This window comes from Echiichthys vipera, assembly GCF_963691815.1.
Source record: "Echiichthys vipera genome assembly, chromosome: 21".
Lineage (NCBI taxonomy): Eukaryota > Metazoa > Chordata > Actinopteri > Perciformes > Trachinidae > Echiichthys > Echiichthys vipera.
The window spans coordinates 17,574,756-17,598,604 of NC_139846.1; the positions used below are offsets into that span (position 1 = coordinate 17,574,756).

General features: G+C 41.4%; 1 protein-coding gene across 1 annotated transcript in view; it reads left to right on the forward strand.

Annotated features, from left to right (window-relative positions):
* The window catches only part of ofcc1 (orofacial cleft 1 candidate 1), a gene marked incomplete at both ends in the record, with an annotated part of 92,931 nt that overhangs the window by 30,028 nt on the left and 39,054 nt on the right, over positions 1 to 23,849 (forward strand). The window contains 6 exons of the mRNA XM_083936403.1: positions 398 to 640; positions 4,259 to 4,407; positions 4,620 to 4,734; positions 5,483 to 5,804; positions 13,958 to 14,049; positions 15,794 to 15,939. Of these exons, the coding sequence (XP_083792529.1) occupies positions 398 to 640; positions 4,259 to 4,407; positions 4,620 to 4,734; positions 5,483 to 5,804; positions 13,958 to 14,049; positions 15,794 to 15,939 (1,067 nt within the window). The remainder of the gene's footprint in view (positions 1 to 397; positions 641 to 4,258; positions 4,408 to 4,619; positions 4,735 to 5,482; positions 5,805 to 13,957; positions 14,050 to 15,793; positions 15,940 to 23,849) is intronic.

Genomic DNA, 23,849 nt, shown 5'->3' on the forward strand with positions numbered 1-23,849 from the left:
TACATTGCAACATCCAACTGACAAACATCTGCAAGATACAGTTGATTAACAGCTGTACACACTGGTTACATTTACCAGAAACCAGACACTGACTGTAATCTACTGTATGGTCGTATTGTAATAACAAGGGTTTTCAGTGCTTGTTTCTCTGTCAAGATACTAATATTGGCTATTATAGTAGCAATTTCCCCTTTTCTATTCATATGTGGTGTGAGACGATCCAATGTTTATTCTTTACTTGGATCCCCATTAACATTTGTCTTCCTGGGGTCTACACAGGAAGCGAAAACAAGTGCTCTGCATTAATATTTTTTTTTCTGCGGTTGATGTTTGAAATTATACAGGATTGATCAAATACTGCTATCAAATCTTATGTTCTGCACTTTGTCTATTATAGGTGTACCAGAACAAAACTCCCCAGCCTGTGGAGGTGCGTGTCTGTTGTCTAAGAGCCACCAGAGACAAGCTACCCAAGGGCCTCTACACTGTCAGTGTGGCCCTTCACAGCCGTCTAGGGGGTCCAGCTCTGGCCTGGTGCAGTAAGAAGGAGCAGCAACAATGGGCGGTGTCCACTGAGCCGATCGAGCATCTCGGGCGCTTCTGCGACACTGACCTGCATCTTAACCAGAGCCTGTTCATGGTGAGGATATGTTGGACAAAAGAACAACAAAAAAAACAGCTCACAAGACAGCTCTCTGTTTAATTAATTTTGCTTTTATTTGGTCCTAGCTTTGTTTAAATCTTGTAATGTGGCAGAAAATAGATGGGATAGTTCTTAAAAAACAACAACAATAATAGAGGGATTCTAGATATTTGGTCTACAATCAGCATTGACGTTCACAATTAAGGTTGTGTGTCCACATAGCAAAAAAGACGCTGGCAAGGCGCTGGAAAATGTGTCCCAGCTCTTCGCAGCGCAGTCTGTGTGTTTTGTTTCTATGACAACAGAATTTACGTTAGTGAGGTTGCTACACAGGTAACGAAAAGCAAACAGAGCTAAAAATGATAAAAGCGCAACACTCACCAGCAACAATCATTATCGGCTCTGCCGCTGATGACACCAGCGATTTTCTAAAAAGTTTGAGGATTTCAACTAGAAGGGCTCGGATTGATCAGAAAAAAAGGTGGGTCCAGCACCTTACGATCTATCCTCATTGGGAACAGTTGATAAAGATGTGGCGCTCAGAAGAAAAAGGCCTTGTAGACACAGGCCCTATGGATGCAATAATGGAAGAGGTGTTGCTATTGCGAAAAATACTCAGAGGTCTGCATATGCATGCACCAGTGACATGTTGCTTTCCTCTATTGAAACTAATATGTTTTCGTTCAACAAGGAAGGGAAAGAATCAGGTTGTGATTTGTGACTGTGTAATTTTATTTAATAAGAATCCCTTCATTCATATCATGCTTGAGGAAGCTGCTTTGAATATTTGCTTTATTTCCAGCAAAATATTTGAATAAATATGAAACATCTCTTATCCACAAGTGGTTTTGACATTGAGGAAACCTGAATTAAACCGCGCTCACTTCCAGTGACATCGACAAGGCCTTTGATGTGAAATTACATGGAAAATTTCAATAAAACCCAATCGTAAAAACAAACAGTCCACTCAGATACAAGCAGACAATAAAACATGCCTTTCTAATATAATAGCAATACCACACGGTGTGTCTTTAGTTCCTAGTATTTGCCACGTTATTTCCAAATTCCTCTTTCTGTTTCCCTAGGTTTCATCACTTGCAGTGAAGATTGAAAGGGTTATGAGAAGTTATATTGCTGTAAGAGACAGCATATGAAAATATGCCACACACAGCCTCTAGGTTTTTCTCTGGGGATCTCCATATGAATAAAACAACAACTTTTCAAACATGACATTTAATCCATGCATGTAAATTCAACCCAAGATCAATTATTCATTTATATAAGGAAGTAATGTTTTATTGGATTGAGAATGGAGTACAAACGCAGTAAAAAATTTAGTTTCTTTTCTGCTTGTCTTTGAGCATCAGTGACATAGTTGAGCTGGATAAAAGAAGGAATAGAAAAGTTCGGCAGAATTGACTAAAATTTGTATGCAAAAAAAATCAACCCCCTATTTCAGATGTATAGTCAAAGACCAAACATGTTTTCACATTTGGTCCTTTTGATGAAATGACACAGCAGATTACATTAGATGAAATGTATGCACATTTCACAACCACTTTCCTAAACCTATTGATATGAAGGAAAACATCCTCTATAGAAGCTGTACTAATCTTAAAAACCTACATACTCGCTTTGGATGGTCGACATTGACCATTGGATAAGAAATCTCTGTTTATGTTTATTCATTGATGGAAACCTTAAAACAGAAGCCACTAAATCCAGTGTCCCTCCCGATTCCATAGAGTTTTGTACAGGCTCAGAAAGGGCTTCTTCAGTGTTCTGAAGGCAACTCTAAAGGCCTTAGCTGGAGCATTTAGCACATGTGGACACTGCCAATGTGCTGGTGGGCGTATTCACTGAGCTAGAGCACCCTGATAATATTGTCTCCAGCTTCCATAAAAAAACATAAAGGACGGGGTAAAACCTGGCATGAACTGAATGTGGACCTGGGATCTGATTCAGAGGTAAAAAAAGGTTTAAGTATGGCATGGTAAATGCCTCATGTCACTCTTCCTTACCTCCCCTCCTCTCCTCCCCCCTCCCCTTTATAGATAAACCTGTTGTTGTCGTCCTTATTGATAGTCTTAGACAAATCTGATCAGCGTTTCCACCACTATCCGGATTGGCATGGACGTTGTCTCTCCCTCCTCTTGCCCACACTATAGCGTGCAATTTCAGGAGTGCTTGCAGTGCCTTCTAAGAGGAAATGAGGAATTAGTGATGGTAAGAGGAAGCCAGGAGCTTATTTTCCTTTCCTCCCTCTCTCTCCCTTCTTTTTTTCGTTCACCCTTTGCTTTGTGCATCTGAGTCTGAATTTAGACAGAAACAGTGCAGTTCAGTTGGAGATGTTTTGGATATCCTAGAAAGTGGGAGTATATCACAAGAGTGAGGAACACAGTCTTTGCATAGTTTTTACAACGATCGGAAAGATGCATAAGATTCCACATTTTAATATAAAAGGGGGAAGAAGAAGGAATTAGGAAGAAAAGAGAAATAAGATGAAAGGTTTGAGAGAGTGCATGAATTTGCTCTTGTCCCCCCCCCCCCCCCCCCCCTTTTATCTGTTGTTCTTTGTGTTGGTCATTGAGAAAGGAGGTTAAGTCATTTGATAAAGAACAGAGTCATCTTTCACAATGGCAATTTTTCCTCACACGCACATTCGTTTTTAAAAAAATGAGAAAATATCAGTCTGTTTTGAATCAAACAGGATATTTGTAATAGCTTAAGCAGCTCACAGGAAGTGAGAAAACCTCTGAAGCATATCTTCCAGTCTCACAACAACTCTTCCCCCATACACATATGTGCAAACAAACTACACATGTCTCCATGCAGGCACATGCACATAAATGACTATTTATGCAGGTAATTTCTTACAGTAAATGAATGATATGAAATATCCTCAATATCCATAATCTGTGATATTATGCCATAAATTTATGTCCTGAGTCAGACGCTACTTCCCATCATTTCACAGGTGCAAACCAAAAGCAGATTATAAGGGGGTGGGAGGGAAACACATGATTTATGTGTTAAAACAACTCCCCTGCGTTTTCCATTACAACTAATAAAGGGATAAAATATTTCCACCCAGTGATGGATGTAGTGGCACACACCTCACTGTCAGTTCATTTTTTAAGCAAACCTACAATTCTCTGGGTAAATAAGACTGTTTGCCATTGACTGCTAACTGCTAAAACTTTTCACTTTATGCAAGATACCTTAACTATCATCAGTTTGATTTATGGTGTCCTACCGTCACAAATTCAGTAACTGTCAGCTCATAGACTACAACGGCAATCTTAACTTCTCCTCCACCCTGTGTTTGATGCTGTCAGTCTTTATCATTCCAACATCTCCTTTTAGGTAATTTGCTGGGTTGGACGGGTAAGAATGTCAGTTAAGAAGTCTCCTTTAAAAAAAAAAAAAAAAAACGGAAATAAGTTAGAAGAGGATTCAAGTCTAGGATGTAGATAAAGTAGCTCCCTCAGGGCCTGTTTGTTACCCTCTGAGTGTCGGTTAGTCATTGGATTTCCTGGTTGTGTATATGCTGTGAAGATGTGGCGGCATATGTGTGCTCACGTTACGTGGGTGTGTCTTCGTCTGTGTCTGCAGATCATACCTGCAGGCTGTGAGGTCGTCCCCTCCGTGGTCCTGGTATTCCAACTGATCGCACTACCGGGAGACAGCAGCCACATCAGCTCTGTGCTGGCGTGGGGGGCATTTCCTGTTTGTGGGCCGAGCCTCTGCCCTGTCCAGGGCAGGTGTGTCAATGGGAGATCTAAGTTAGCTGTCGAACTTCAAGGAGTTTGTATTTTGAACATATATTAGTATAGAACAAGTATTCAGGTCACTTAGCTACTATAACTCCCAGGAAAACATTTTATGAAGTGACATGAAATTATAATTTCTTTTCACTGTGCCCATCAGATCTGGTTGTACAGTGACCATTACTGGTTATGTGTCATTGACCCAGGTTCAAAACCCCTCTGCTCAGGGGAGAGCCAAACACGCAACTGGACCAGTTTAAGAAGATTGAAGCCATCATCTCCTCTGATCTAGACCACTGGTTGTGCAACCTGTACTTTCAGGTGTGTGTGCGATCAGATATGTGCATGCATGTTGTTTCATGTTATATACAGTATATCATAATTATGTGCATGAGTTATGTTTGTGCGTGTGTGTGTATGTGTACATATTTCCCCTCACTCTGACAGTACCCTCTTTATTTGGGAAACAGGATGGTGGATCTGGGTAGATAGTGGTTGGATTTTCTCTGACAAAGTGTTTTTACAGAGACATTGGAAATTGGCCCCAGAGAGCAAACAAGAACCACATCTTTACCCAGCAATTCTGGATGCATTTGAACTGGTGCATTGATTAGATTAGTATCCATCTTAATTGAATTAAAAACCAGAACAAAGCTCTCTGTCTTGAGTTTGTCCCTTCGACTATGCCATGTTGTTTGTGTTACTGCATTATCATTACTGCTGTGATTTTTTTGAGGGATGTAAATAGCAGTACAATATTTTTATACATCTTTGCGGATTCACAATACATTAGGATGTGCAGTTTTCATACTTGTGTCATTCTTGGTCTTAATTGAATTATTTTATGCCATTAAGGCACACTATGACAAATACTAATAGTTGGCTATGTCTGCACTTCGATCACTAAAACCTGTAGTGTAATTACACACATGCTGTTTTCCCATAAACAATGGTGATGCAATGGAATGATATGAACATAACTGCTGACATTAACATGAAGGGGTTATATTAATGTGCAGTGAACCCATAGACCTCAAAGAAAGACCCCCTCTTGTGTGTGGTGTTTCAGGTAAAGAGGCTCCCTCCTGGAATGTTTAGGGAAGCGGAGCGCTGCATCACCCAATCCATACCAAAACCTAACCCCCTTGTGATGCCTAAACCTGAGGTTCATCATGATCAACCACAAGGCCAACTGCCACTCCAGTCCCAGCCCCCGTTACACACCCAGCTCCGTCCTCAGCCCATTCATTCCCAGTTCCAGTTATACCCCCAGCAGCAGCTGCATGCAGGCCCCAGCAGCAGAGCAGGAGAGCCCGCTGTGGTACATTCTCACCGGGGGTCTCCTCTCCACCTGTCAGCTGATTCTGCTTGCTCTTCCTCATCTCTGCCAGGTAAGAGTTCAATGTTAAACCCCCCCGACTATGCCACAGTGGGGAGAAAATGTCACCCTAATGTCACAAGCACTGGGATGGGGAGAATGGCAGGCCTCACTGAAAGCAGTTCTCCACTGATGTGAATGTGCTTGAGGCTAGGGTTGGGTAGAGGTAGTGAGCCAAGCTTCATAGACAGAAGTTAAGTCAAATCAAACAAAGGATGTTTTCTCAGTTAGATAATATGCAAAAATCTAACAGATACACTGTAACATTATTTTTATTTAAGGTAAATGTTTGAGCAGCAAGCACAACACTGATAGACCTCTTGATAATACAACCACCAACAAAGTAAATAAGTGAACAAACCCTCTTTGACACGATGACATGGAGGGCATTATATAAGCGAATAAAATGACAGCTTCATTAAATTTAGATTTTAAGATTCTTATTTTTCTTTCCAATATCCAATATCAGCTGCCACAAACAAAACTGCTAATAATTTAATTACAAGCTATTGCCGGAAGGCAAAGCTCTCGATCTACGGGTCAATCTTCGTTCCTACCCTCACCTATGGTCATGAAAGCTGGGTCATGACCGAAAGAACGAGGTTGCGGGTACAAGCGGCCGAAATTAGTTTTCTCAGGAGGGTGGCTGGAGTCTCCCTTAGAGAGAGGGTGAGAAGTTCAGCCATCCTTGAGGAACTCTGAGCAGAGCCGCTGCTCCTTTGCGTTGAAAGAAGCCAGTTGAGGTGGTTTGGGCATCTAGTAAGGATGCCCTCTGCACGCCTCCCTAGGGAGGTGTTCCAGGCACGTCCAGCTGGGAGGAGGCCTCGGGGAAGACCCAGGACTAGGTGGAGAGATTATATCTCCACACTGGCCTGGGAACGCCTCGGGATCTCCCAGTTAGAGCTGGTTAATGTGGCCCGGGAAAGGGAAGTTTGGGGTCCCCTGCTAAAGCTGCTGCCCCCGCGACCCAACACCGGATAAGCGATGAAGATGAGATGAAATGAGATAAAACAGTGTTTTTTTTAAACTCATACATTTAAACTCAGCTAAACTTTTCTTGGCAGTTAGATGATCAAACAGTACATTTAACAAATATTAGGAGTCTGTGTCTTATTTACACAGTGCAGTACTATTTAATCTATTTAGTGTCTAACCAAGCTCAACTAAACAACGTATTTTGACTTGGCAAATTGTTATTTTACTTTTAAAATACACGTTCAATGTTCTTGGTTTAACACACTGGTTGTACGTTGTCATTTTTTTATGTGATAATGCAGTACCTGCAGTTGTTTTCTGTTCCATTATCTACTGAAATACTCAGTGGTTGAAGAAGAACTCAGATCTTTTACTTAAGTAAAAGCAGCAATACCCAACCAGGTTGCCAGAATAAAATGTGGGCATTGTACGTTAATGCAAACCACAGAATCGCTGAATCTCAACGTTTCTGAACCGCTGCAACCCATTCTTGTTGCCTACTCACCCACTTTTAGATGCTCTATGGTTGAAGTTTTAAACACATGGGTGAAGTTGTGAATTCAAACAAAAAACATTACTTAGGCAAAAAAACCTACTTAGGAAAAGATCATGAGTTAAATTAAATATGTCTTATGTCATTAAGTTTCATCGTCAGACGGGACGGGAAATGCTTCCCGGGTGAAAGTGCATCACCCAACCATACAGCCCGACCTCCTCTCTAATTGGAGTTTGATACGTCACCTAACTTACAGAGCAAGTAATATGTCCATCCATCCATCCATCCATCTTCAACCGCTTGTGCCTATCGGGGTCGCGGGGGGGGGGGGGGGGGGGGGCTGGAACCGATCCCAGCTGACATCGGGCGTGAGGCGGGGTACACCCTGGACAGGACGCCAGTCTATTGCAGGGCACACAGAGACAAACATAGACGGACAACCATTCAAACTCACATTCACACCTACGGGCAATTTAGAGTCATCAATTAACCTAACACATGCATGTTTTTGGGAGGAAGCAGAAGAACCCGGAGAAAACCCACGGAGACACAGGGAGAACATGCAAACTCTACACAGAAGGGCCTCTGCCCTCTTGCTGTGAGGCGACAGTGCTAACCACCACACCACCCTGCCGCCCCCACGTAATATGTAGCACGTAATATTCCAACATATTGTCATCAACGGGTTTGTAAGTTATGTTACGAAATATGACATTCTATTTCATGTTGTGAAACCTGTACATGACCTAATGCAACAAAATATTACATTTGTGGTTTAGCCTCATACTTTAATCAGTCATAAACACCTGTCCCTTGGGTTAAAGTCCTGTGTTTTGGAACCCATCCACCACCCCCACTCTCCTCCTTGCGTGTATTTTGGCGTTCTGATATTACATCACCTAATTTCCTTTTTTGCTGCAGATGTATTTTCTACAGTTATAAATATGTGGATTCCATTTGTGGAACTGTCCATATACTAATGGACAGTTTATTATATAACAATACATCATAATGAATCATTTGAATTTGCAAAATATAGACACTAAAGTTATGAAATAAATATAGTACATACAAAGTATAATAGTTCCCTTTGAGAGTGGTAAAGTGTAATTAATGTGGTAGTAATTGTACATAAGTACAGTACTTGAGTAAATGTAAATAGTTACTTTACACCACTGGGAATACTCCAGAGGCACTAGGGCACAGAATGAAATGATTTTGGAAAGCAGATGAACCATTGCAGCGACTGCTTTGTAGCTCAGTGGTTAGTTTCGCTTTACAGCAAGAAGGGTCTTTCTGTGAGGAGCTCACATGTTCCCCCCGCATTCATGCTATTTTCCTCCGGGTGATCTGGTTTCCTACTACAGTCCGAAGATATGCAGGTCAGGTTGATTTGAGACTTACAGTCCCAGGTGTGAATATGATTATGTTTCTATGTTTTTGTGATTGACTGGTGCTGCTTTGCTTTTATTTCAGTGCATGCTAGGATATGCTCCAATATGATCCTGAATAGGTATGAGTGTGATGCATTGATAAACTGTTCTGAAGTGGTTGCCCTGCTTATCTGGTGGCCCAGGCAAGGTCGTACCACAATTGTAACCACATCTAGAGGTGGCTAAAGACTTCTGTTAATAGTAATAAGAATCCACTTCCTCCTTTTCAAAAACACACTATTCTTGTTTCCCACCTAAGTAATCCAACATCCTGGCCTTTGCCAGGAATCAAATCCAGGCTCATTTGGTATTGATCTACTACAAAGGCAACTGGCTAGCTTCTTTGTTATTAATACATCCCCCTTTTTTTCCTTTTCTTTTTTTTTGCACGCACAGCTCATCTTTATTTAACAGTCCTCAAAAGTTTCTGGGGTGCTCTGCTTTAAACATCACACAGGCTTTTTAATTACAAATGAGTTGTGACAGGTCTGCTGGGTAGCACCCTGGCCCATTTTAAACGTGATGCCGGCTGACAGCTTGGCAGTGTTCTCCCAGCACTGAAACATGTGGAAGAAATTGGTCTTTTACATTTCACAGCTTGTCGCTTCCTCCGCCGACTGACCTGTGACCCCCCACAGAGATCCTTACACCCACAAGGGAAGTGTCCCCAACGAACTGACTGCCTTTCCAGAGAGAGAGGGAGTGAGAGAGAAAGAGAGGGAAAGAGACTCACTATGGGAGATTTATGTTCTGCCACACAAGGCAAACGTGTGCAGGTCTTTTTTAACACACACAGCTGCATACTCATGTTCACACACAGGCACTGATGTCGGCACACACGCACATTCTTGCAGCCAGGTGAGGAGGTTGCTTGGGAAGTGAACCCGATCTATAAGTGAAATAACGGATCAAAAGGTGTCCTGCACAACACCTCATCCACGCCTTTCCCTAAGCCAACCTGACGTCTGCGCCTCATTTGCATTCAGATCTGTTCATTTTGCATTACCTCTGGAGTGAATTATGGCATTCAGATGGGGAGATTACGTCAAGGTTGAAGGGAGCAATTGGAGGGACAAATTTTAACCTAGCCAAAAGAAATGGAAATCCATTTCTGCGAGGAGAAGAAGAACAAATTATCCCCCTTTTTTCAGTCTTCTGTCAAGTCTGGGGGTTTCAGACATTTCCTTCCCATTTCATGCCTCTCTCTTTCTGATGTGTGCTGTGTTGAGATCGCTTTCTCTGCGCGTGTGACACCAGGATTTTCCTCATTACCCGTTGAATAGGACAAGTATATGGAGACCTCTTGTCATTGCGATAACGTACACACAGCAGAGCTTGACGGTGAGACTGAAAGTTTGTATTCCTGAGGCCTTAAGTTAATTAATCCCTGTAGAAAAATCACAGTGCGCGGTGAGGTGTCTATTACAGAACAAAACCTGACATCCCAATCCAAGATAATAACTCTGACAAGTTTTGATCGAAAAAATCTAAAGATTACTGCACTGCCCCACAGCTGTTGTGTGTGCATTGATATTTTCAGTTTCAGATTGACTTGCCATGGATTATTATAATTCGGATTTACCTCAGCTGTCTCCTCCAAGCACAGTGGAGTGTATTTGGTGTTTTAACGTAGAGATTAGCTCCAGGCACCCTGGGTTAAGTGACCTTTCACATTAACTGAATGATCCAGTTACATTGGGTTTGTTTGAACCCAAATGACTAATTAGGTTAGCGTCTTGTTTCATGATCGCCTTTCGTGGATCACTATGAGCACGTCAATGATCCTTCCATAACTGCTTTGTTTCTCTGCCTTTTTTATTATTATTTTTTTAAACAAACGCATTGTAACATTCACCCCCTTGAGCACTGATGATTTTGAGGATTCCTCATCTAATGTCTTCTTTGGAGTGCTGCCCTGCACTTTCAGGATGTGCTCCCCTCTGGGCCGGTCCCAGTCATCAGAGTTATAAACCACAACGTTACATCATACCCACTCAATCAGTCGTACTCTGAATCCGGATTCCAAATGGATGGATTCAGCCTTTTGAAGTTTGTTTGGAGAGATGCGTGTGTAACCATCACATTGGGTGTGGTAATCAAGCCTGAAGGATTGCATATGGGGGGCAAATACAGAGTGTGTGGGACAAATACACGCAAGGGTGACAGTTTCTTGCCTCCAAAACACATTGAAAGTCCCTAGTTTTTGTGTGATAGGACAAAGAGAGATTTGACTTCAAGAGTAACATACTTTATCATAGAGAGTGAAAAAGACTTCAAATGCAACATGTACATATTAGTATGCAGACTGTCCTCACCAAACTAACGACCTCCCTTAATTGTGCAAGCGACTTATCACGACTCATATTTACATTTGTTGTTAGGTGGCAACCTCTAGTGGCGTAGTAATTGTGGCGGGAGCAAACAATGAAGTAAGATGATGTAGTTATAAGAGCCCCAAACTCTGCAAAAATAGTCAGGCTGGATCAGGAGATCAGAGTTTGTGAGACCAAAAGTCAACTGTGACATTTTTTGTGTGACATTTGACCGACTTCTGTCAGTCACATCATGACGCCTGTGACTCATTCCAAGCCAAACCATGATCTTTTTCTAAACCTAACCAAGAGTTTCTGTTGCCTTCACCTAAGTAGTTCCATTTCACCGCAATCGTATGTTTCAGTGTGGCCGTTCTGCAACGTATCTGTATAACTGTCCTATATGCCGTTTTACCGATCACCCTATTCTGTCGTTAAGGTATGAGGACGTGTTGCAGTATGCGTTACGTCGCTGTTTGCTTTGGCTTACAAGAAAATAAACTCTGGTGGGAAGCAACACCAAATCCTCGCTGTATCATAGCAACCTTCACACAAGATCCGGACATGGACTCAGGGGTAATCCTTGAGTCACTGACCTTCAATCCGTCTGTAACTTTGGACCAGTCATTAGGCAATTAGGGGCCTAGGTGAGCAAGAGCTACCATCCCAGCCTGGTTGCATCTCACCGGTAACAGTGATGGGGTCTCGACAGTGTTATGGCCCTCCGGCTCTTTTTCTTTCCTCTGCCTGTTTTTGTGTGCAAGCAAGAGAAAAAAGAGGTGTGTTGAGTTATGCATTTGTGAGGTACACTCATTTGTATTTCTACCCTGGAAAATGTTTGTGCATCTATGCAATTGTCTACATATTAATATCTTTGTTTGCATGCCTTCCTGTGGGTGCGTCAATGCAGTGTATGCACTTTGTGTGTGTGTGTGTGTGTGTGTGTGTGTGTGTGTGCGTGCTGGTCTTAACGCAGCTCAGAGCACAGGGGGATAACAAGGAGTTTGTTGTTGGCCTTGAGTGCCCGGAGAGGCTGGAGTTGTGGCAGCTCCAACGCTCTGAGTTCACAGACGTAGCCCTTAGCTGTCGAAGCTGTCGATTCTGCCTCCGCGCTCATTCTGGTTCCACAGCGTCTGGGCGAGCAGGGCCTGGTGTGTGTGTGTGCACGTGTGTAAGTGAGTGAGTGTGTGTGCTGTCTAAGATGGCATCCTAATCCATGGAGGTCCAATTCTGTGAGCCCACAGTTGCTGTTGTTGTCGCTAATAGAGATTGAGGTGTGTGTGAGTTTGTCTGTGTGTCTGTGTGTCTCTGTGTGTGTGTACAGTAAAAGCAGCTGGCCATGGGCTGCTTTGCTCTGTGAAATGTTATATTTACTCACTGTTATATGCACTCCTACTTAGAATATTAGCAATGAAGTATTAAAAAAAATGCAGTAAAATTTAAATGAAAATTAGTTGATTTGGATGATTTAAAAGTTAGAAATGCAGAATGTGTTTCTGGGTGAATACAGTCTGAGTTGTTTATTGTGAATATTTTGTATATTTGATACAAAAGTGCCTCTGATTTTTGTGCCTCTTGATACGATCTGCCTCCCCTCACTCTAGGTGCTTTCCCATTTTTTACATTTCTTCATGGCATCTTTTAATTCAAATTTTTTTAAATGCTCTTTCAGAGTGTGTGAAAATATAAATGTGAGATTATTAGACATAAAATCGAGATTCCGTTATGTAATGTCATGAAAATATAGAAAAATGTATTATTTTATCCCTAAAATAGAACAAATACAACCTTATTACCATGTAACTGTAGGCACTCCACATGTTTACCAGCAAAGCAGTGGTAATTAAAAACTACATCTGTGTTAGGATAAAAATTAGATTTCAGACTTGCTTAAAAATAGCACTGAGCAGACTCTTCCTGCCATTTAAACTGTCAGAAGGATTTTTGATGTGTTGCCTATATTCAAGTTATTATCACTGATATATTTAATCCCGCAGCAAGAAAAAAATTATATCATCGCGGAGGTTTCCATATGTATCATATAGATGTGACTGGTTCCACGGGGGGAAAAAGTTTCACATAGTGAGATTTTTACATGTATCAAGCTAAGGTTTACTTAATTACAACCTCCAGGCAATGCAGGAACCCTTTTTTAAATTCTGTGAATGTTAATATGCTAAATAATGCAGATCTCCGACTCTTCAAGCATGAGACACACATCTGGCGGCTTACCATTTAAATTACAGCAAAAAAAAGAAAAAAAAAGAGTGAGACAGATAGAGAGCGAAAAGAAAAAAGGGGGTTAGGATGAAAAAATACTTCAAAAGTCATTTTCCAAAAAAGAGAAGAATGGGAAAATGTGTTACAACCAAACTTAATTTCTTTTTCGATTTTTCATCATTTCTAATTGCATGCATTAGAGCATTGAGGCTGGGAAGGTTCAGCTCTGAGATTGTGGGAGACAGAGATGACTGTGCAGTGGAGCTTTACAAGTTAACACTCTTATTTCTTTCTGCACAGAGCCAAATCTTTCTGCAGATAACATACTGAAACATCTTGATGTTTATAGATATTTAACAACAGCAGTTATTCTTAGTTTAACTGCATTACAAACCTGGATTTTTTTGCATTTAAGCGTTTTTTGCAAACTTAATACAAAACTGTAAACTAAAAGTAAAACTTATTTTAATTTGTATTGTGCTGTATTCAATTATTGTATTAATTCAGAATGTTTTTTTCTGTCATTTTCCATTATTGCTTTTTTTTTAGATATTTCATCAGTACTTTCAAGTATATACTCGTAATCATTTGGATTTCATAATATAAATACAACTCAGCCACCCTTGATCCTCACTAAGATTGCCAGATGTGGTGCGCAAAAGAAAACAAACATGAACCTCCCTTTCTTTTTCACACTCACTGCACAATACTTCTCTTTTTTGGGATGCAGGGAAGAATTCCTCCTCGGGAGCCATTTCTGGAAACACAGGAGAGAAGAGTGATCCATGCAGGGAGAAAGTGGAGGGTGGGATTCACTACAAGGTAACAATGTGATTTAAGGGAGAGTGTTCCCACCCTTGAAATGAGCACCCTCTCTGCTTCCCCCTTCCCGCCCCTGTCTGCACCCCTACACACACCTCCCCGGCTTATTATCTGAGATTTGTCAAAATACATTTCACACTAACAGGTATTTTTCAGCCTTCAAAGCCAGTTTTGATCTGCTTGACAAGCCAAAGCAGCTCAAATTCTGTGAAATCAGCAATGCCAGCCAGGCCTCCCTTTTTTTCTCCAAGCCGCTCTAAACACGCCTCTTCCTGCGCTACAGAGGACTTAAGCTAAATTAATCAAAGCCTGCATGTTACCTGCCATACTTTGAAGTGGTAATTGCAAAATTACTCTGTGTGCTGATCTGGCATTGCTGCCTCCCGGTCCGCCCCTGCCATTGTGCCTCTGCTGCGGCCTTTTGTTGTTGCGATGTTATTGTTGAGGTATAGAAGCCTATGAACAACATCAAGCCTCCGTCTGTCATACACATACACATCCCACCCTCCCGCCTCTCTCCTTTATCCCTCCCAAGTCTTTATTCATACTAACCTCCTTCTACTGATGTACAAGAGGCTCTTCAGACCACCATTAATCAGCAATGACCTGTTAAATAAATGAGTTTGTTGATGTGAGGTTTTATTTCTCTGCAGCCTCTGTAGACCTTTTTTCTTCTCCTCTTGGCCCTATCTTTAAAACCTTGCTAACTCTGTCAAATGTCGTGGTGTGGAACCCAGTTGTCTAATGATTAAGTGGAGTGATCTCCAACCTGCCCTAGCCTGGGAGCACTGGGGATCAGATTTCAACCCTTCAACCTGCAGTGCAGGCCTAATTAAAATGAATTTTCTCCAGGCGACCACTTTGCCCACAGGGCAGGAATCCAGCTATATACGGAATCCGCTCTTAAGGTATTGCATTAAATTTATTGACACCGGAGAACATTGTGGTTTATATATCTCCTGCATTTTTTTCTCTCTGCTTTCTTTCCCGCTCCTTTCCACCTTTTTATTGTGATCATCACTCTGGAATCCAAGCTTGCTTTGGCAAAGATTGCCCTATGAAAACGGATGGAGCTTTTATGGGGCCCTGCCCATTTACTACTTCCTGGGCCCAGTTTATCTCAGAGGGAGAGAGATGGAGGAGAGGAAAAGATGAAAAAAAATGGAGAGAAGTAGATTGAGACAGGGGCGGAAGAAAAGGAGAGGTTGCTTACTCCAACTGTGGATCTCATTAACATACATCAGTGAGTATTTCACAACTTCAAGCAGAAAGGCACTAAGCCCACCCAAGGGCAACACAGGCAGGGCTGACAGGGCCAGGGAAAGCAAGCCGTTAACATGTTGGCGGCTTAACAAATAATATCTGCTCCCAAGTACCTTGGTGAAATATTTAAAACCCCACTTCCTAACTCCATTTGACTGTGTTTATGACGATGACAGTAAACGACTTGTGCAGAAAAAAAACAGTGCCAGCTGCTCAAATATCACATATTTAACACCAACGTCACTGTACGCACATTTCCCAAATGAACTCAACTTGAATGATGGCGTGCCGTATGCGATTTCGCCGTCATTCTCGTCTCGTGTCAATTGAGGCACGGTTGAGATATAGTAGAGGCTCCAAAGTGCTACGCGCACTGTCACTGTCACCGTGTGCATCCCCCAAGATAAATTCAGAGGCCTGTTTCCTGCTTTGATTACAAATGACATCCGCATGTGTTCTCCCCGATTTCTGCTCCTCACAGAAGAAGCCAATCAAGAAGACAAATAGCTGCGGCCCCAGCATGAGCGGCAGCAGCTCACCGCCTCTGCAGGCAGACAAACAGAAGATGCAGCCTTCAATGGAGAACCTCTCCACGGAGGAGATGGAGGAGTACACATTCTCCCTACAGTAAGTCTCACCACTCATTATCCTGCCTCAGTCTTGCAAAATTCAAATGTGGAAAAAAAGAAAAAGAAAAAACGTGGGTGACAACTGGTTTCTGTGCCTCAGACAGTGATGTGCACGGCATCAACCAGACAGACGCTGACAACAAAACGTGCCTAGAACACCTCCTGTACAGATATAGATACAGTAGTCAGATGTCTTCCAAGGGAAATCCTAGCTTAATGGAGTTTGCATGTGCTATAACTTTAATCTTGTATAGCTCAGTTTAAATTTGTTAACATAAACAAGAGTCTCGTGGCCTAATCTGAAAATCATACTGTGAGAACTTTGTTAGAAAGCAGGGGAATTGAAAACTGTCAATAAGAGTTCAGATTTTATGATCAAATCTCAACTTTTCTGCATTAGAATGAATAGAAATTGTGTTGTTGATGCAGAGCAATAAAAACAACCGAAACTAATTAAAGATATATACAGATAAGTATAGAAAGCAATGATAAGAAGTACATAAACTAAACTAGCATTGAATAAAATAGAAACTATTTAGTAGGACAAGAGTGTTTGGAGACAAATGGTATGCTAAAGAGAGCGCTGCTGATAAAGTGACAGTGGTGTGATTAATAACAGCAATGCCAATGTTATGGATTATTATAGTATGGAGTCAAATGCAAAAATTGTTTAATTAAAAGATACAATTTCACTTTCTGATGTACAGTTTTGAGACAAAAGGATCAGTCTTATTCCAACTAATTTGGTTTGTAACATTAATGCGTACATGTAGCCAAACCAAACGATTGCTCAACCTACGCCCATTATGTCACTGTGTGCTTTATTTGTTTCCTCTGCACAACAAAATGCAAAAAAGGGAGCTTTGGAAAAATGTGTTTTTCCTCTTTGCCGTGGCTTACAGCATTTGATTTTAATGAGAACACAGGGATGTATGAAATACAAACAAAGCAGGAAGCGCAGCATTTCAAACACCTTGGCCAAACGTGTTAAATGCAACAAGGTGCAGCACGGTATGCCCATGGAGCATCAAAATAAGCTAAAAGCAAAATTGCTTATTTCAACAAAAAAGTCACAGGTATTTGTTTTTATATGAATATCAACTAAATTAAGGGGAGGGAATTACCACACACACTAGTACACTGGGGGGGAGAAGGAGAGAAAGAGAGAGAGAGAGGAAGCCTATGTGTGTGTGTGTGTGTGTGTGTGTGTGTGTGTGTGTGTGTGTGTGTGTGTGTGTGTGTGTGTGTGTGTGTGTGTGTGTGTGTGTGTGTGTGTGTGTGTGTGTGTGTGTGTGTGTGTGTGAGGGAGACAGAAAGAGAGCGCTCTCCCTGGAGATTTAAAAGAACCCATGTTTCCTCATTTCTGGGAGTTGGTAATTTATAGCTGCTGGTCACATATTAAACAAGATCAGAGACTACTCCCTGACATCTTCTGAACATACTAGGGGAATTCAAATGATTACCAGCGTATCCTGCCAACAAATGACGACACAGGGACTATCTTGAGGGAGAGTGAATACAAAACGAACACAGAAACCCTGGGCAGGCTGCACACAAAGGGACACAATTAAATGGTTTTCACGATTATTCATAGTGCCGCTTTTTTACCTCTGAGCAGTCGCCGGGTTCCGTGAGATGAGACGTTTCCGTCAGTTATAGGTAAGGATTGTATTGAGTTGGAGCCCTGGCGGTTCCCTGATACCCTGTGAAGGTGCTGCTGCTATTGATTTTATCTTTACAAGCACACACATTACAGTATCTCTGAGCTGAAGGCTGCTTCTTTTTTTATGCCCCCCGCCTAATCAGAACATTAGAAAGATACGGTGCCAGTGTTGGCATTCACAATGACGTTAAAGACAGTCACCAAGTCACACCCTCAGCCATCTCTCCCACTGTGATGTTTGACTTATCCTGGGATTCTCTACATTACCTGAAGACTGACGGAGACACAGACGAAAGGAACTATTTACAGATTTTTTTTATTTGCCGTAATGATGTCAGCTTCATCTCTTCTGGCATTTTTAGAGCCGTTAGTGTGTGTTTATATGCACTTGTGCATATTGTGGGAGTGTGTTTGACTTTATGTGTACATCACTTCTCCACTGTGTCTGTGTACAGTATGTGTGCACACGGATGACTGCGTATACATGTATTTTATGTTGAATGAGGATTCATACTGTGGTGATTGAGGGATATTACTGCCATCTATTGAGGCACCAGAGATTGAGCTCATTGAGATTTTTATAGGGCGTCCCGGCACAAATGTGCAAATCAGATGCTCATGCATTATTAAGCAAACACTTAGAAACAGTAAGATTCAGTTAGGATAGTCTGAGAATCACACAGAATCTTTAACATGATGCATCCAGAACGTCTCAGTCAGGAAGACTTTATTCACTAACTAGAATAAATGTAAAGATACACTATGTATTGGACTGAAGCATGGTTTACAGAGGTCTACAGTACCCAAAGTTAGTGTTTAACAAAATTCATCTCATGTTTAATGACTCAACTGTCTAATGGAAAATTACATATTTTTGTTATTACAGATATGGCAACCAACAGTTTTACAGCACACACAAAAGGAAACAAAAACACAAAAATATGCCCCCCCCCCATCCAAAAAATATTTTTTGTACATGGGGTCACAATAGCCGTAAACCATAAATGACAGTTTCAAAGACAACACAATGCACCTTTTACTGCAACTATTGACGATTGCAAGTCAATTCTGGGTAAATGAAAAAGACTATGAAAACGAGCCAGGGATGATTCATCTTCTCTTTTTTTTGAGGTCCTATGTTGCTGCTATCTGTTTGAACATGCATAAAAGGCTCCTGCCGACCTTCCAGTTTATTTGATGTCTACAAGTGTAATCGTAACCATAATTTTTTCTCACAGAATAGCACTGAGCAGAATCAAAGCACCTGATTCAATACAGCTGTTGTTATTTGATAGGGCCAATTTAATGCTATCGGATGGTGCGGCAACAACTTCTAGAAAAGGTAAACATATTCAGGCGGAATTAATTTCACACCTTAGATGGTACTTTTGAAGTACAGAACTTTACACTAAGTGTACTCAGCACAGTGATAACTTATTGATACTTTGCATTTTATCATTACATTCTAACAAATACTTCAGAGATATCAGTCTTTAGAAAATCATTTTGATTTTCATGCATCCATGATTCTTGCCAATTAGCTTTAGCATTGTGTCTCTCCAATATCACCCAACTATTTTTTTTACCACTCTGGTTTTAAGGAGAGAAACCTGTTTTAATCAAAGTCATTCTCACATAGCAATTAGATCTAATTAGTCCAATTATCAAGATTCTAATTACATTGAAATATACCCCCTAAATCTCATATCAATTATATTATGTGTGACTTGTCCTGATCAGGAGACATGAAGAGAGAGAGTGTGAGAGAGAGTAAAGAAAAAGCTGGTTGGAAGGTAGTATAAAAGAGCATCCGCGTCCTCCGGAGGCGAAATGATTGCAGAACTGACTCCATCTGTCCCCAAAGCTTTTATTCAAAAAGACTGTATGGCCATTTGGGGATAAATGTCTCTTAACCTTTATTCATTTTTATGTTTTTTTCATATTTAGAACTATTTTGTTACTGGTTATGATGCTGTAATTAGTTACATTCTATTTTTATGTTTCAATTAGATGAGTGATTAATCAAAATAAATACAGTTCTAGGTTTCGAGCTAGTTATCAAAACACTATTGTTATGTCTGGATTAAAGCAGAAGAATAGGTGGCGTAAATAATTATCACTTGAATTCAAATCTGGCCCGACCTTTAGTAGCACGTTCACTTACATGCCAATGTGTGGCAGGCAAGCAGCCTAAGCAAACACACACACGCAAAGACCTGCACAGTATGTTTCTCTAGCAGTGTAGTGCAGCGCTGTAGGTGCACCGGCAAACACATACGCACGCACACACACACACACACAAACACACACACACACACACACACACACACACACACACACACACACACACACACAGATATACTAGAAGATAACCGTGTTAACACGTGCACAGCCTGTTCTTGTTGTGGAGTCAGAGGGAACACACTGACCTAATTTCCCCCAGTTAGCTCGCCTCGTTGGGGACCAACAATCCTCCCCGCCTGTTTCCCCCAACTGAGCCTATCAGAGCACTCACTCACTGTGTGTCTCTGTCTCTATCTTTCTGTGCCCTCCATCTGTTTGAGACTGCATACAAGTGTAAGGTTAGCAGTACAGTTATATTGTTCTTGGCTGCTCATCTACACAGGATCATGTGCAGAAAACGTAGATAACATGCACCCTGCAGTGTCACTCCTTTTTCTAAAGAAGAGCCATTAACTATCATGGAGGGAAAGAGAGATCGGCCTGCAGTAATAGACAGAGAAAGAAAGAAAACCACCTGAAATAATAGCTAGTTCCAGGCTGTCAATCCCCTGCGTACTGCAGCTCAGAATCACAACTCAGTGCAAGGGTCAATCAATTCTGATGTAATGCTGGTAGGAGAGGTGGGTGGAGATGGCAGTGCTGTTCACCCCTGGGTCTCTAGTGCTTTCCTGTGCTGAGGGGGCAGGAATGTGCCTGCGTGTGTGTATGTGTATGTGCAAGTGCGTGCGTGCATGTGTGAAAGCGAGGCCCCTGGCTACCACGGCCCGAGTGCACATGTTAGAGTTTCTGCGGCCAGACGTGCCCTGGGTCACTTCGGATCTCACAGACACATACATACACAATCAACGTGCTGCTTCCTTTATGGAAATCAGAGCTGTCAGCTCCCTGACAGGCCAGTGTTGTAATATGATTGGTTAATCTGCAGTGATGTGGCTGTCAGTCAGAGCTCACTGCGGTCCCATTGGTGGTCTGGGCCAAACGAATGTGTTTCCCACAGACACGTAAGAGAGAGGAGGAGAGGGAGGGGGTTCGGGTAGAGAAAAAAATGACAGGAACTATATGTGAGAGCATATGAGTGATTGCGTATGATTTGTGCATAATTCTGTGTGTGTGTCTGTGTCTGTGTGTGTGTGTGAGAGAGAGAGAGAAACAGAGCTAGGCCAGAGGTGACACTTCCCTCACGCTCTTCTTTTTTCATCTTGTTCCCCAAGTCTGACACAAAACATCTAAAAAAAAAATTCAAAAGTCAATAAACACTCCCAGTGAATTTAAAAGTGGATTTATACATGCTTATACATGTTAGCCAATACACTGCCTCACATACACACACTGATACACTGTGCCCTGTGCAAATAAATATGAACTTTTAGGAAAACATTGCTGACTGGCAGCTCTAATAATATAACTGACAAGTTGTAGATGTCGATGTAATCAGAAATGTATTCTAACATTTGTGTATATATGAGCATGATGTCATAAGCACCTATTTTAGCCATTGCCAGTTTAGCTCCAGAGCACGCTTGATTGATAACTGCACTGACACCACAGTTAAAAGTCGTACACTTATTTGTGTAAAGGCACACATATAAGAGTGACGCCTATAAAATCACAGCCCAACACAAACCTGTAGCCCATATATGGTCGTTTCCCCAGCCTCATCAGAAATCATGCGGAAACAACAGGTCCCATATTTTGCTAATTATAAAGTTCATAGATGTATTTTGACCTTTAAGAGGCTCATTTCATCCTGCATTGATACGACTGATGGAATAAAAAGAGAGAGTAATTCAACAACTACCAGTCTGCTCTATGATGCTAGGTAGCATTTCAGGTCATATCTTTGCACAGAATAACTTTATTTTTTTGTCACTCACTTATTTGCTCTCTACACACATATAACATGGTTAATCTCTCTGGCTCATAATTATTGCCTCTCTAACTCTGTCCCAATAATTCTGTCTTTATCTCACTTTCTCTGCCTCTAATTTCCTCCATCTCTCTCCATCCTCTCATTCTCTCTCTCTCTCTCTCTCTATCTCTCTAGTGACGATGTCCTGCAGTTATGAGGCAAGGTCAGAGAAGTGAAATCCATTTAAATACTGATGCAACTCTCTGGAGGCCCATACTCAGCCTCAGCAGCACTCTTCCCTGTACGCCTCACCCAAATTGATGAATGGATAGAGCTTTGTAGAACATTCGTTATTTGCATCAATCAGTCCATGTTTTACAAAACACCACGTTTTCAGTTTTTCTCACTACCCCCCCCCCCCCCCCCCCCAAAAAAAAAAAAGGTTTATAGAGAGAAAAACAACCTGTCCTGCATTGTTTAGGTCTGTAGCGGTAGCTGGAGTAGATGTGTGAGTGCATGGGAAGTCCCTGTGTTTGTTGATCCCAGGTGCATCTGCATTAGAAATGTTTCCACCCTAGTTTATGGCGCACCAAGGGACCTGCCATTTCCATGTTTTAATCCCCTCTCGTGCTAAGTCAGGCGCTCTATAAAATCGCCACATGTTGCATGGCAATGAAACGGCTACCTCATGTATACATCTAAAGTATTCCAAGGTGTGTGGGGAGGCCAACACACATTTTTGCAGGAATGATTTGTTTGGCAGTCACAAAACTGGATTATCACTGATCAGATTTGTGTTCTTGAATGGTCTTTTGGCTAGTAGCTTTACAGGTTAGCCATTAAACAAAGCATATTAATGTTTTGGACTGGAGACAGCTAGCCTGGCTCTGTCCAAGAGTAACAAAATCCTCCTACCCACACCTCATTTGTTTAATCGGTATAAAAAAAGCAAAGCATAAATGGTGATGTTATGTGCCAGACTATTTCTTCTTTCTGCGAGATCGTACTCACTGAAGACAATGCAGGCGTGCTGCACAGGCATCAACACACAGACTTATTTGAACTTATAAGTAAGAAGATATTACCCTAACCCTGTCTTTTAACCTTACATTAGCTAGCTGCTAACTTCCACGTCGATGTTTGCACAGTATGTTTTGCATAGTATAGTTTGGTGACTACGATCTAACAACTACCCTATTTCATTTTCTTTTTCGTGAGGTCGGGAACTCATTTCTTCTGATTATTCTGATGCTACATGAATGCAGCACAAATGCCCTATCTCAAAATGTTATGAAAGTGACAAATAATTTGTGGGTCTGACTCCTGATTCAGATCCACTCCAAAATGCAATGGGTTCAAGTTTGAGGAAAATCAGTCCTGATGTTTTTTTTCTGTAAACCTGCTGACAGACAAACGAACAGACAGACAAACCGAGCCGATAGCATAATCCCCTTCACAGAGGCAATTATTGATCATAAGCAAAGAATGGTTTGTGTTTTGATCTGAGTTCATAACTTACAGATCAACTGCTCATTCAATGGCCATTACCGTACAATGTCACCTTCCAGAATTCACCAGCTTAGTAGTGGTTAGAAGTAGATGTTTTGGTTGCCTTCACATCCACAACACTGAGCAACTTTTCCATTGCCCTTGTATGCTTGCCTGCATGTGAGAACATCCCTTGCATTGTAAAAATGAGCAGCCAACTATTGGTCGAACATGGATTCTTAATTAAGTGGAACAATTCTTTATTTCACTGCTTCTGATTATGCTCTCCTCGCTCCCTGTCAGCTGCAAATAATTCTTATAATTTGGCATTGCATCTTCGTACTATTTTAATAACATAATGATGCAGTCCAGTTCTGCAGCTGAGTCACTACTACATAATTCTCTTTTAACTACACCCCAAATACCTGCCACTATGCTCCCATTTTGTCAATGAAACTCATTTATGTGTATTCTCGCTTTGCCAGGGTCTCTGTAAAAAGGCTGTGCTTATAAAGCCCCCAAATGGTAATGTAATTGTTCTTGGAACAAATGAAATTAAAAGAGAGAGAAAGAGGGAGCACAAAGTTAAATCAGAGGAGTTTTGTAAAAAAATTTTTTAAGTATAAATAAAACTTCTCACAAGATGATATAAAAAGGACTCAAT